Genomic DNA, 15452 nt, shown 5'->3' on the forward strand with positions numbered 1-15452 from the left:
AATACAACAAAGTGTCAAGAGAAAAGCTTTTCAAAATGCAACAATCATATGAGATAAATGTGATATAGAGCAAGTCAGGATCTATATTTAAGTTGTAATCAGCATTTAGAATTGAAGGAGGTATAGAAGATTGGTCTCATGTAAAATCAGGTGTAAAATAATAGTGTGCATGCTATCTCCACTGTTATTCATCATCCCTATGCATATGATGATAGAAAGTGACAATAAACCTGATATAAAAGTTGAAGATGTTACTCTCAGCTGTCTATGCAAATGAGGTTATATTCTTTAATAAATCCAGTAAAAGTATGAGGAACTAAACTGAATAACTGCTATAGAAAATTTAGGCAAAAGTTTTAGTAAAGATGACAATTTAAACAAAACTAGACAGCAGAAAAGTAAAACTGGTATTGTAGAGAGTTAAGTGAATAAATTTATATGGAATACAAAAGCAATTAGTTAAAGCACTGAACTAGCTATATACAAAACTATTCAAGCCATCTGAGAAAAATTAGGGAAGTGAACAAATAACAGGCAGAATCATATTACAATGAAGATATCAGGAAGGGCCTTGGCACTGTTAGCATTTACTGAATAGTGCTAATCTCAGGTTTGATTTGGTTTATTTAGATTTATGGCTGAAGCAACTCAGGCTATGAGGCCAGTGTATTATGCATGTTAATTGTGTGTGTTCTAATGGCCAGTTTTCTTGCTTATCGGGATGAAAAACCCTGCCACCTCCATATGAGACAGACTAATTCATCTTCAGTTAAATAGCCCTGATAAAGGTTCTTTGCATCCTAGCTAATCTCAGGTGATATGGTCACTTAAACAGAATGGCGGCAAAAAAGACTGAGAGGAAGACCAAGGAATAGGTGGACTGATGCAATTAAAAGTACCTCAGAAGACTGGAATATAAGATCTAACAATGCTGAAGTACTGTTCATTTAACAGACTAATATGGAGGAAAATTGATGACAGGAAATTAGTAATCATGTAAACTTTAATGTAGTATCACCATCATATCCTGTACACCTACTTGAGAGTGTTGTATCAGAAATTTGATGATGATGTGATTGGTAATATAGTACTCAACATGAAATACATTCCACCATTATCTATCTTATCTATCTATAGTTCACTGGGCATCAATAGATGCCGTATGGTCACTCTGATGAGTGGTGATGTGCCACTGTTGTATGCTTTTCCGGCAGCCTCCACTCTCTGAAGATCAGTCACTCCACACACAGCATCCATCTCATTGAAGGTTCCCTATTCCTTCCTCTTTTCCAGGAATTTTGCTTTCTATTACTGTTCTGAGAAGTCCCCCTTCCATCCTTTCTATGTGTCCAAAATATTTTAACTTTCTTCTATCAAGGTATCCTTAAGGAACCTTAAAGTTCTACTGATCTTTTCTAACACCCATTCATTTGTATGCCTTTCAGTATATGATATCCTCAACAGTCTTCTGTAACACCATATCTCAAAAGCAGATATCTGTTTCTAATCTGACTTCTTTATATTCCAAGTCTCACATACATAAGTTGCTGTTGGAAAAATAACTGCATCCAAAATCCTCAACTTTGTTCCCATGGAGATAGATCCATCCTTCCAGATTTTAGACAGGTCTCTGACTGTTGTTTCAGCCACTCCTAACCTTCAAACTTGCTGACTCCTAAGTCAGCAAGTTTGAGTTCCTGGGATCCATTATTAATGTGAAGAATTGCTGTTCAGAAGACATCAGAACTTCACATTAATAATGGATCCTAGGAACTCAAACTTCCTGACTTCCTTGATTCTTTCTCCATTAAGGTACACTTGTTTCTCAAGAGCTTTTCTGTTTGTATTTCCTTTGAGAACCATAATCTTTGTCTTGCTAGGATTGAGTTGAAGTCCTCTGTTATTACTGATCTTGTTAACAGTCAAGAATTAGTCCTAGTTCTTCCATGTCATTGCAAAGGAGTATTGTATCATCAGCATACCTCAGATTACTGATCAATCTACCTCCTATCCTAATTCCTGTCCTGAGCTCATCCAATGCTTCACACATGATGTCCTCCACATATATACTAAACAAGTGACACCATTATTAAAACCATTATTAAAAAAACAAAATTTAAAAAAGCTTGCATTTCATTTTTAAAAATGTAAGGACAAGCACTTAAAAATGTACTTCATTTTTAAGGGCTAGTAATACAAAACTTCTACATAACAACTCACCCAAAAGAAATGCTGACCATATCTGTGCAATAATCCACTCCACATAATAAAGTAATTTCAAAAAAACCTGGCAGCATACTCGAAAAGTAAAATCTGAGAAAGGTCTTCACAGCTCCATCTCAAATAGGAACTTCAATACTAAAGATCCTTTTCTCCATTATTCTCTGCCCAGATGTCTGTATAATTGTACTTTTTAAATTCTCTACATCAGTACAACAGAATAAACTCCCATAATGAGGGCAAAAAGAACACAAGAAACATATGACATATCCCTCAAAAATCAGGAGTGTCAGACCATGCCATCATACTAATAAGACTGACTAGAAAGAAACCAAACTTTTATGCTGCATAAAGATTTTTTATGATAAAAGTTTAAGGAAGATCTTGAAGCCATCATCAATGATCCTCACTGAATAAGAAGAATGGGTTCGCAATATCAAGAATTTGGTCTGTCACTATCTGAGCTCATAATCCAATATTCACATGACTCCAGCCATCATGAAAACAACTTCAGAAACACCAATTTATTAATGTGTACCAGGAGGACAGTGTCGTCTTTTGCCACTTAGGACCATTAGCTCTACACTTCAACTGCAAACAAAATATTCAGAAGCAGCTCTGTTCCTGACAATTCAGAAATCTGGTAATAATGATTGTTTGCAAATTTACAGATAAAATATTCAGGACTTAAACATGCCCTCCATTACTAGTTCAACTTGCCACCTTATGTCTCTTCTCAGCTGCTATATTATTATTATTATTATTACTATTATTATTATGGGGCAGGTCCAAGGACTCTTCAAGGGAGGTATTGTGTCCCTTTTTCATTAATTACTTTGTTAATTATGCTCTCTACAATATGTTCGCCCTATGGTGTCACGTGGTACTGTCTAAGTACAAAGAAATTGCCTCGGAGTTGAGCCAAATCCATCTGTAACACAGCTTCTGAGGTCCTTCTTCTCTTAAGGTCCTAAGACATTTATTTGTTAACGCTGCACCACTTAGGACCATTAGTTTAAAAGAGAAAATCATAAACAAGAAGAGGATACTCAGATATACCTCAATGACTAACAACTTTGCAATCGTGACAATAAATTCACTACTTGAATCTCCCGCCTAGGTTCGTATATTTAACAAGCAGTGCATCGGATAGTACATACAGACAACTGAATTAGAAGAAGCAAAAGGTTTGTTCAACATACTAACATTTATACAGTGCATGGGAATTTGGTAAAATTCAATTCAATACTACAAAATATTGTGCAAATATTATCAGCAAATGTGAGCGTTTAGTCACGTAACTCATATAGGATTGACAATTGCACTGCTCCAAACTATATCACACATAAATTCTTCAAATTCCTCTCTAATAAAATCTAGTTAACATGTATTAGCTCCTTATAGACACATATGCTTAGTTTAACACTCTTAAATTTACACTAATTTCCTTTCACAATTTATAATATGCTACAGTCCTATTCTATCTCTGTTAAAGTCCTCAGATCTTGAATTACATATCATTCATTCACATTAATTAACAAGAAAGTTTCACGATACCGTTTTACACTGGATTCCTGCATTTGTTCCTTTCTTTACTTGTCTCTGGATCCTTGACTTGATTTCTTCTTGCTGGGGAAAGTATCTGTGGGATTTTTCGATCATGTATAGGCCTACTCATTTCCAGTAGGTCATGCCCTTTTTTCAGGGAGATACTTGGGGTAAAGTAACTCCTTCGATGTGAAGCATTCTGCATAGACTATGAGCTTTTCCGCAGACTACCTTGTCTCTTCCGGAATAAGGTTATTCTCCTCGGGTTTGTGATACATAACCTTTCCTATAGATACTTGGTGCTTTCTGTTCTCTTCTGCCAGGAATCGGGGCAGAGATTCCCCTCCCATTCTGGAACCATACCTCCCTTCGCAAAGTCCACACACTGAAGAAAAGAACTCAAAAAAGGCCTTGTGTGTGTGTGTGGGGGGGGGGTTCCTAACCCTTTTATCACCTCACTCTATCGGCACCTTCTGTAACCCCCCCCCCCCGACGTATAGACAGCGCTCAACGTGGTGTCTTTTGGTGGTGGTTTTCTTCCTTTTTTGCTTATTCATCATGTGCTGTGTGCACATGATGTGCTTGCGACAACTTCTAATGTTGTTAATGCCCTTCAAAATATCGAATGACCGCCAATAGTCTTGAATAGTTTTTCCTGATGTATCCAAGACTCTTACCATTTCCATAAATGTTATACAGAGGTAATAGGCTTTGAAGATTGATATAATCCCCTGATCCATCGGTTGCAAAAGCGATGTTGTGTTTGGGGGCATGTAAACAACCTTGACATCCAATGGTGTTCTTACTTCAGCAAGGTTTTGAGGATGTCCAGGGGCATTATTGAAGAGAAGCAATGCCTTGGCTGGCAAATCATTTTCTTTACAGAAGCGAAGCATGGTAGGACAAAAATAATTTGTGTACCAATCTATAAAAACGTCTTGTGTAACCCAAGCTTTCTTGTTCCATTTCCAATAGACTGGCAGTATGGCTTTTAGACCTTTGAAGGCGCGTGGTGTTTGTGAATGGTACATCAACATTGGTTTAAGCTTTAAAGTTCCGGAGACGTTTGCACCCAATAAAAGCGTAAGTCTATCTTTTGCAGCTTTAAAACCTGGAGCGGAACGTTCTTCACAGGAAATGAAGGTGCGTGATGGCAATTTTTTCCAGTAGAGCCCAGTCTCATCAACATTAAAAATGAGATCAGGAGGATAACTTCCTTGTTCTACACAGTCTTGAAATTCTTTAGGAAAAGCAGCTGCTGAAGCAACATCTGCACTTGCCGCCTCACCACATAATTTGACACTGTAGCACTTACTTCAAGACTTAAATCTCACGAACCAACCTTTGCTTCCTAAAAATGTTTCTTCGCCTCCATCTGTCTTTTTAAGATCCTCAAAAATTGTTTTTGCTTTCTCAGTTATAACATCCTGCATCAGAGGAATGTTTTTCTGATTGTTTTTATGAGTCATCCACTCATAATGATAATAATTTTTCCATTTTTTCATGAAGTTTACCCCTGCTATAACGTAGTTTTGCATTTAGTGCTGCCGTAGATTGTTGCACAGACTGTTTTATTCTATCTGCATTTTTCATAATTGTAGTAACAGTCGATGGAGGTAAGTTCATACTTCTACAGACATTAGCACGTATCTGCCCATCTTCCATTCTTCGAATCACCTTCATCTTCTTTTCAAGTGCGATTGATTTCCGCACCTTCTTAACACCAAGTTCTGCTAATTTTTCTGCACTTCTATTATCAGACATGGTATGTAATTATGTACTTTAGCAATTTAAATACGTATGTACGTAAAAAAAATTAATAGAACAATTAAATAGATTCAACATTAAAACTAGGTTTGATACACATGCGTTGTAGTAGCTCGGTAAACACTCAAACACTAGAGTGCCTGCTAGCATTGTTTCTCAATCAACCCCACTACAGTGAGAAAGCACGTGCAGGCAACCGGCGTTATTGTGAATCGACATAAATTGAACCGCTGTAAACCGAGGACTGCCTGTATTTTCTTATACCCACAACTGTTGCTTAAAGCCTTTCTAACCTGTTAGCTTTGTGGGCCAAGTGGAACTATATGTGCTTTTCAATGCCATGATATTCTAGAGGGCAGGATTTCTGGATTATCTAACCCTTATCCCCTTTATAATACTAACGTACACTATAGGTTTACAGCTTTTCATATGTGAAAAATTCTTGAAGAAGCTGTTCAAATAATACAAAACCATTCAGACATTATTTTATCATAAGCAACCATTTTGAAAATGAACATATTCTACTTTTACAGTTCCAATACAGACTATAATAAATATATCTTACTTGTTTATGATAAAGTGCAAGTCCTAATATTTGGCCAGTAAAACAGAAGTATGTCAAGTGATCAGGATTAATTGAAGAATTGCTGTTTGGCTGAAAAGTAGATCCATCAGTACTTTGTGAAAATAATGCGTAGTCTGGATTTAGCAGTTCTTTTGACAGGACATCAAACCATTCTCGTACTACACCTTGGCCCATGCCATCTTCTCCTTCAAAAATTACAGATAGTCCCTTTTTCAGTTTTTCAGGAATGACCTTTAATAAAGCTTCACAACTACTGCTGAAAAGATCATCTAAAAATAAGACAAAACATCTGTTTAAATGAAAGGTGTTTCTAAAAGAAGCTCTAATTTAACTATTTATTTATCAAAATACATAACATATAATACTATGTATGGTATCTATTAGCTCAGGAAGTTTGCAATAATGTTATGCTGATTTAGTACAATAATTATTATTATTATATCACACCTCCAGGGAGTCCAAAGACTCATCGAGGGAGGGCATCAACTCTACAACTCCACCAACCTTCATCATCTAACACCAATGCCATCTACCACCGACTACCACCACTAGTGCTTTCACACACAATCACAAACATCCATGCCCACGGAGGGATTCGAACCAGCAGCCTTTTGGTTGAAGAGCGGATACACTAACCACTCAGCCAACCATGCCAGCAATAATGTAAAGAAGAGGTGGTGATTTCATTATTAAACTAATCCTCAATTCAAGACTGACTGTTTCTTGATATGCAAGAAGGAGGTCTTAAATATGTGGAAACGAGATAAATTTGAAGGTACGAAAAAGCTATGTGAAATATTTTCCAGAGAAAAAATTTTCCAGAGATGGTCTATATCTGAGCAAGAGGATCGAGAGTGAAGAAAGAAGCAGGTAGATTGCTACTGACAGGAGAAGAATGTGTGTTCAGGAAGGGAAACGAAAATTAGATGATGGAGGCATTAAGTGAAAGCTATCAGAATGGGAATGCGATGAATGATGATGGTATGAAAGATAAGGTTCAGTTGGTGTCTTGAAGAAAAATAGGGCGAGGAACTGTGGAAAAGAAAAGGGAGATCAGGTGAAAGCTATTATGCTTATATGCTAATACAGGAAGTATTAAGGAACAAAGGTATAGAGTTTGTAGCTATGATAAAATCATTAAGTCGCAGGATCACTGGTGTGAGTTGAGGGTAACAGAAAATATATCGACAAATGCAACATGATGGATATAGCATATTTTAGAGAAGACCAAATGGATAAAAGAGGGAGTGAGGTATTACTGATAGTTACAGAAGAGTTCTGTGTCCCTGTCCAAGTGGTGGTCATGGAAGCAATAGTGATAGTGGTTCTGAGACAGTTTGGTATGAACATGAATTTTATTACAGGACAGCTATTAGACTGGGAAATGTAGATGGAGGTAATTCTGAAATGTTCATACAGATGAGATTAGTGAGTGAAGGAGATAATAATAGATGACTTTAACTATGGAACATTAACTGAAAGCAGGAATCAATGTGTGTGACTAAGAGGAATGAGTTCCTGGGGGTTGTTCCTGATAACTACTTTATATAACCATACACAACGTGATTTTCTTTCCTTGACTACTTGTATAATACACTATAACACTTTTTTATGAATGTTAGTCAAGTGCGTTTTAATTTTTCGTCCTACTAGTTTCACTGATTTTTGCTATCGGCATCTTCAGGGATACAATTGGTAAGCAATATGAAGGTAACAGACTAGGTTTTAACTGACAGTTCTAATTCATACAAAATTAGTATTGTGCAAGACAATGCAAGTGTCTCGGGAACATGATTTGTTACGAGACAATGTAATTGGCGTGAAAGTTCATTTCTTTGATGTTCAGAGATCTAATTAAAGTTTTCAAAATTTCCGGTAGGATTAGACCTTGATTCTTATTTAAGTTTCCTGTTGAATGGGCGACCATAACAGCCTCCTTGAAGGTTCTGGAATGGTAGTGTACAATATACAAGGTATATTGTACACTCCAGAGTACTTGTAGAAAGGATGAAGGTCTTTCGATGATCTTAAAAATTTCCAAATACTATTGACCGGCTTGAATGCTACTCTATAATATTGTGTGGTTTTAGAAGGATAGCCAATTTTTTGGAAATGCTGCTGACAAATGGAATAGTTATAGTACTGATGTATTGGGTGTCATCACGTTGTCTTTGTGGTATATCCGAAAAGAGAATCTTGTTGCAGAGTCTTTTAGGATAGCCATTTAAGGATAGCTCTCCGGATATTGCAGTTAATTCTTTTTGTAAGTCATCCTGGTCTGTGGTGTACTGTATAGCTCTTTTCTTAAGCATATGGATAATGCTAAGTTTCTGGGATATATGATGTGACGAGTTGAAATGGAGGTAACGTCCAGTATTCGTAAGTTTTCTATACACAGACAGGTTGATACTGTTATTGGTTTGTTTCTTTATTAGGATGTCTAGGAATGGAAGTTTTTCATCTTTTTCAATTTCTAATGTGAATTTGATGGTATGGTGGAAACTATTGATTTGGTTAAAATAATCCAGTAGTTCTTCTTTCATATGATTCTTGCTAGTATATCATCTTCAGAGATAGCGGTGTTTTTTAATTTTCAATAAAATGTCGCGAGTTTTTGATATAAGTATCCGAGTTGTGAATGTGTTGTTGTAAAATCTTGGCTAGATATTTAGAGAGTTGGTAAGTTGGAGAATAGATTCCAACAACTATTGGATGTAATGGTATACCCTCTTTATGTATTTTAGGAACGCCATACAATCTTGGAGTCAACAGGTGCATGGATTTTAGCTTTTTTATCAAGTCTATAGGCTAGTTAGTCATTCCACGTAATAGTTCATTGGTGTCGTTATGGTTTTTTTGCATAGGATCTGTACTGAGAACATCATAGACAGACATGTCTGATAATAGATTTTTAATTTTCTCTTCATAGTCTTTTGTATTTAAGATAACAGTATTATTGCCTTTGTCAGCTTTAAGTATGATGATGTCTTTATTATTCTTTAATTTGAGTAGTGTTCTTCTTTCCAATTGGTTAGAGTTGGTGTTAGAAGATCTTGACGGAGCGGAGAGGATTATGCTGCTTTTTAATCGTAAGTCATTAGCTACTGAATGTGGTAGCAATGAGATGGCTTTTTCTAAGTTGCAGATGAACTCTATTTTAGGAATAGCAGTAGGTTTTAAGGCAAGATTGAAATAATTGAGATCTCAGGTTTTGTTAAAATGTGTTTACATACGTTTATTATCACTTGGTTATCTGGTAGAGGTTTAGATGGTTTAGATGGTTTAGAGTTAATGTAATTATCATATAGCAAGTTGACTCTTTCTTTTAAGGTTACATGGTGATCAGCATTCGTATTTATGAATTTAGGGACCAAAAAAACACACGTGTTGAAAAGATTATTTTACTGATATACTCTATACAATTACATTTACGTTGTTAACTAATCTTTTTTCTTTGCCTGCCCTCTAGTGGAAAAAAAAAAATTAAATAAATAAAATAAAAACTACAACAAACTCTGCTAAAGTCCTCACATACTAGAATTCTTCTGGAATTATACAGTTTATATTGTTATATTACGATTATCTTCTGGATTTGTACAGTACAGGTTGCTATTGAATGTTCAGGAGGAAAAAAAAAAATACTTCAAGTCTTCTTGTATTGAGATTTTTCTTCGTGATTACTATGAAGGTTGTAGATGGGTCCTCCACATTCTTGGAATTGTAGAACATCATTTTTATTCAGATCCGAATCATGTTTGAGCATTTCACATGCTTCCTTGAATTTCCGCTCGAACCAGGTTTTGGTGCAGTGTAGGGACTTAGTACCTTTCCAGTCAATTCTGTGGTATGTTTAGAGTGCGTGGTCAGAAAGGCTGGTTTTTCTAAAATGGAGGCATTTTGTGACATTTGTGTTCATTCTTTCTGATTGGGATGGTTCACCCTGTTTCCCCTATTTATGGTATGTTACATGTGCAATCTATTTTGTAAACCCCTGGGTGGGCTAAGTGTGGCAGGGGATCCTTGGAAGAACTGAGTAGATGTCTTAATTTTGTCGGGAGTTTAAAGGTGGTTTTGATGTTTTATTTGTGTAGTGTTCTGTCTATTTTTCTGAAATACCTCTAACATATGGTATAGCAATAGCATTCTTGAAATCTTTTTTGTTATTAGTGGTATCTTTGTGGAGGATTTTGTGAATGGTTTTTATACTGTATCCATTTTTTATAAAGGTATGTTTGATGGTCTCATATTCATGGTTAAGAGCTTGTTCATTTGAACAAATGGTTTGAGCTCTGTGTTTAAGGGTGCTTATGACCCCCTAGTTTTTGTGTTGGGCGGTGATAAGAAGTTTCGTGAATGTACTGGCCTGTGTGTGTAGGTTTGCGGTAAACTGAGAAGGAGAGACAGCCTGAAGGAAGATGTGTGACAAGTGTGTCTAGGAACGGAAGAGAGTTGTTTTTTTCAATTTCAATGATGAATTGGATGCGTTTGTGTTGTTTGTTCAGGTGGCTAAGGAATGTATCTAGTGCTTGGCGGCCATGGGGCCAAATGACAAAAATATCGTCGACGTATTTGAGCCAAATTTTGGGCTTTAGGCACGCCGATTCTAGACCTCGTTGCTCAAAATCTTCCATATAAAAGTTCGCTATTGGGGGGGAGAGTGGTGAGCCCATGGCAATACCCTCTTTTTGAAGGTAAAAATCGTTCTGCCACACGAAATATCCGGAGCGGAGTACGTGGGCAAAGAGGGCCGTGATGTCGTGTGGAAATATGTTCTGTAAGAGTAGGATAGTATCATTGATTGGGACATTGGTGAAAAGGAAAGTTATGTCAAAGCTGACTAATAGATCTTGGCCGTTGAGTGTAATATTTTTAATTTTGTTTATGAATTGTTGTGTATTTTTTATGTAGGAAGGGGAATGACCAACCAATTCCTTGAGTGTGGCCGCTAATTTTTGGCTAAGTAGTAATTCGGACTGTCAATTCCTTCCACAATTGGACGTAATGGCGTGTCTGTTTTGCGTACTTTTGGCAGGCCATAAATTCTGGGCACGCGGGCATACTGCAGTATTAATTTTTGAATTGTTTCTTCTGGCCACGTATTAACTGATTTAAGTAGTTCAGTAGTTTTCTTTTTGTTACGTTGCGTGGGGTTATAATTTACCATTTGGTAAGTGTTGTGGTCCAATACCAAATGGTTTATTTTTTCAATGTAGGTTGTCCGATTTAAAACAACAGTGGCATTCCCTTTATCGGCTTTTGTGATAATAATGTCACGGTTATTTTTTAGGGATTCAAAGGCCAGTTTATACGCTTTGTTTAGGTTGCTGCTTAATCTTTTGGTTGAATTTAGTAAACAGGCAGTTTCCATCTGTATTTTGTCAGCTAAATTGGCGGAGAGGGATCTTAAACCTATCTCGATATGATATATTATATCTAGTTTATTTACTGACCTCGGAGCAATGGTGTAATTTAAACCTTTCTCCAGTAGCGAGAGTTCACCTTGTGTGAGTTTGTAATCCGATTGGTTGATTGCTCCTAACTGCATTGTTGGGTGTTTGGCTGCTCCTTCAATTATGGCATCATAATTGTCTTGTGCTTTCCTGTAGTTTTAATGCTTGAAACTTTGTTATTAATTGTTCTTTGTTTTTGAATAATAGGTGCTTGGCTGAGTCGTCTGTGATCCTGTCTAGAATATTCCAAATTTCCTGATTAACGTAACTGGATAGCTCAAATTTCAGTTGTAACACTTTGGCTTGGGTCGATGCTAAGTTCTTTCATTTTGTTTTCGTTGTTTCTTTCCTAAGTTCTTATCGTTGTGTTTTGTGTCCCTAAATTCATAAATTTGAATATATAGCAAGTTGAATTTATCAATTTGCGTCTTTTTGTTGTAACTGAAGGTTTTGGCATAACTGTTGCTAATCATATTATCTAAAAGATGCCAGGTATCTACGTCAAGGTTATTAGAGATGTCCGTGGACAAATCATAGCATTGAGAGTCTATTTGGCTGAGCAAGGGTCTCGTAAGGCTAATTCTTTCTCGGAGAAGGGCAAATAAAGTTTGGTGGTAAACAATATTAGCTTTTTTTGTTTTAAAATGTTATTCGAGACGAAGAAATTTTGGGATAATGTTATTGTCTCGACACCTTTTTAAAAATGTCAGATGATTTAAACACCTAGCCTTTTTGCATTTTAAACCTTCAAGATTGTGTACCTTTCATTTAGTGATCTCGTCGATCCTGTTCATAGTGTGATTTTCTTTTCTTGACTACTTGTATAATAAACTATAAAACTTTTTTATGAATGTTAGTCAAGTGAGTTAATTTTTCATCCTACTAGTTTCACCAATTTTTGCTATCGGCATCTTCAGGGATACAATTGGTAAGTGATATGAAGGTAACAGATTAGGTTTTAACTGACAGTTCTAATTCATACAAAATTAGTATTGTGCGAGACAATGTGCGCGTCTCGGGAGAATGATTTATTTGTTATGAGACATAATGTAATTGGCGTGAAAGTTCATTTCTTTTTGTTTAGTGATCTAATTAAAGTTTTCCAAATTTCCGGTAGGATTAGACCTTCATTCTTATTTAAGTTTCCTGTTGAACGGGCGATCTATGATCGCCCGTTCTTGAAAGTTCTGGAATGGTAGTTCTCTTCTATATAGGGCATATGACTCTTATCCCACTCAATAAGATGGTTGGTAGAGGCAAAGTGAGAAGAAAGGCCTGAAATATCTTGTCTGTTGTTTCCAACATACCCTATGTGCTCCTTCCGTCTCGTTTCGAAGCTTTTAGAGGTCTGACCAACGTAACTAACACCACAGGAGCAAGGTATATTATACACTCCAGAGTACTTGTAGAAAGGATGAGGGTCTTTCGGTGATCTTAAAAATTTCCGAATAGTATTGACCGGCTTGACCTGCTTGTTCAATCATTGTTTAACTTCAAACTATTTTGTTTGGCAAAAAACAGTCTACAAACAACTTACTGGATTAGCCATGGGTAGCCCCCTCTCTCCTTCTTGTGCTGACTTATTCATGGAAAACCTAGAGGATAAAATCTTATCTCAAATTACCGCCAAAACCAAAAAAAGTTGGTACAGATATGTAGATGACATCTTTATCATTTGAAATCATACGAAAGAAGAACTACTGGATTATTTTAACCAAATCAATAGTTTCCACCATACCATCAAATTCACATTAGAAATTGAAAAAGATGAAAAACTTCCATTCCTAGACATCCTAATAAAGAAACAAACCAATAACAGTATCAACCTGTCTGTGTATAGAAAACTTACGAATACTGGACGTTACCTCCATTTCAACTCGTCACATCATATATCCCAGAAACTTAGCATTATCCATATGCTTAAGAAAAGAGCTATACAGTACACCACAGACCAGGATGACTTACAAAAAGAATTAACTGCAATATCCAGAGAGCTATCCTTAAATGGCTATCCTAAAAGACTCTGCAACAAGATTCTCTTTTCGGATACCACAAAGACAACGTGATGACACCCAATACATCAGTACTATAACTATTCCATTTGTCAGCAGCATTTCCAAAAAATTGGCTATCCTTCTAAAACCACACAATATTATAGAGTAGCATTCAAGCCGGTCAATAGTATTTGGAAATTTTTAAGATCATCGAAAGACCTTCATCCTTTCTACAAGTTCTCTGGAGTGTACAATATACCTTGCATCTGTGGTGTTAGTTACGTTGGTCAGACCACTAGAAGCTTCGAAACGAGACAGAAATGAGAAAGAAGCACATAGGCTATTAGAAACAATAGACAAGATATTTCAGGCCTTTCTTCCCACTTTGCCTCTACCAACCATCTTATTGAGTGGGATAAGAGTTATATGCCCTATATAGAAGAGAACTACCATTCCAGAATCTTCAAGGAGGCTGTTATGGTCGCCCGTTCAACAGGAAACTTAAATAAGAATAAAGGTCTAATCCTGCCATCAATTTGGAAAACTTTAATTAGATCACTAAACATCAAAGAAATGAACTTTTCACGCCAATCACATTATGTCTCGTAACAAATAAATCATGTTCCCGAGACACGTGCATTGTCTCGCACAACACTAATTTTGTATGAATTAGAACTGTCGGTTAAAACCTAGTCTATTACCTACATATCACTTACCAAATGTATCCCTGAAGATGCCGATAGCAAAAAATCGGTGAAACTAGTAAGACAAAAAATTAAAACTCACTTGACTAACATTCATAAAAAAGTGTTATAGTTTATTAACTTACACCAACAATCTGATATTCACCAATGTTGCATCACAACATGGTATGAATGTTAGAATTTACCATGATGCATCTAGTTGAAGGACAGTCATAGCTTGCACATGAAAGATGGCTAGATCAATTTTTCTCTCTTCTTGGATTGTCTTTCACATCTAGCCTATCCTGGTACAAACTCTTTACATCCATAGTCTCCTCTATCTCCAAAAAGTATACTTTTTTGTTTAAAACACTATTCTTTCTTGCACAGCCTAATACTCTATAAATCTCAAATTCACTTGATATTAGAATACTGTTCTCACATTTGGATTATGCGCTCAACTGTATACAGAAGAGGACAATCCATTTAATAAATTACTCCACTCTCACAGCCTTCCCCCAATCGCTTTTTCATAGATGATCTTTTTGCATTATGTCTTTTTTTTGTTTTTGTTTTGTAGGTATTTTCATGGGCATTTCCCTGCTGATCTGGCTGCAACCATTTCTCCATTCCCTTTAATCCTGTAATATGAAGAAACAAAGCATCATATGCCTTCTCCTGTGAACGTTTGGCAAAAAAAAAAAAAAAAAAAGATCTTAAATAAGTATTCTGGTATTGGCATCCCATCAACAAGACACAAACATTGCACTCCAGAACTAACACCTGTCCTATACTGTCTCTCTACAACCTTCTCACAGCCATACAAAGTTCAGCTCAAAATTTAATGAAACAACTTCTCTTTCCCTTTGTTCATTCCATCTATCTACTTGGATAAGTAAGACTGTTCTTTGGAACAGCCTTACCCATACTGTTTTCTTAACAATACAAACATGAACTTTAGGAAAAACACAGCAGAGTATCTCTTTCTCTCTGATCACTTGCCTACATATGGTCTGTTGCATTACAGACTTTTTGACATTGTGGCAAATAAAAAAACTCTTTCACGTCACTTCAGGCCTCCAATAATTAGGATGGTGGCCTCACACCAGGTGATGAAATTCATCCACCACTTTAGATATTCAGAAACATCCACGCCAATTATGGAATTCAAACCCATAGCTTGATGAATGTAGAGAGTAGATAT

At 36.3% G+C, this 15452-nt stretch overlaps 1 protein-coding gene across 1 annotated transcript in view; it reads right to left on the reverse strand.

Moving 5' to 3' along the window:
- Positions 1-15452, reverse strand: part of LOC150095918 (E3 ubiquitin-protein ligase HACE1-like) — a 147955-nt gene that overhangs the window by 33573 nt on the left and 98930 nt on the right. The window contains exon 12 of the mRNA XM_090409566.1: positions 6101-6390. Coding sequence (XP_090265692.1) covers positions 6101-6390 — 290 coding nt within the window. The remainder of the gene's footprint in view (positions 1-6100; positions 6391-15452) is intronic.

Source organism: Typopeltis vanoorti, chromosome 19, assembly GCF_054136105.1.
Source record: "Typopeltis vanoorti isolate ZY-2024b chromosome 19, IOZ_Tvanoo_1.0, whole genome shotgun sequence".
Classification (NCBI taxonomy): domain Eukaryota; kingdom Metazoa; phylum Arthropoda; class Arachnida; order Uropygi; family Thelyphonidae; genus Typopeltis; species Typopeltis vanoorti.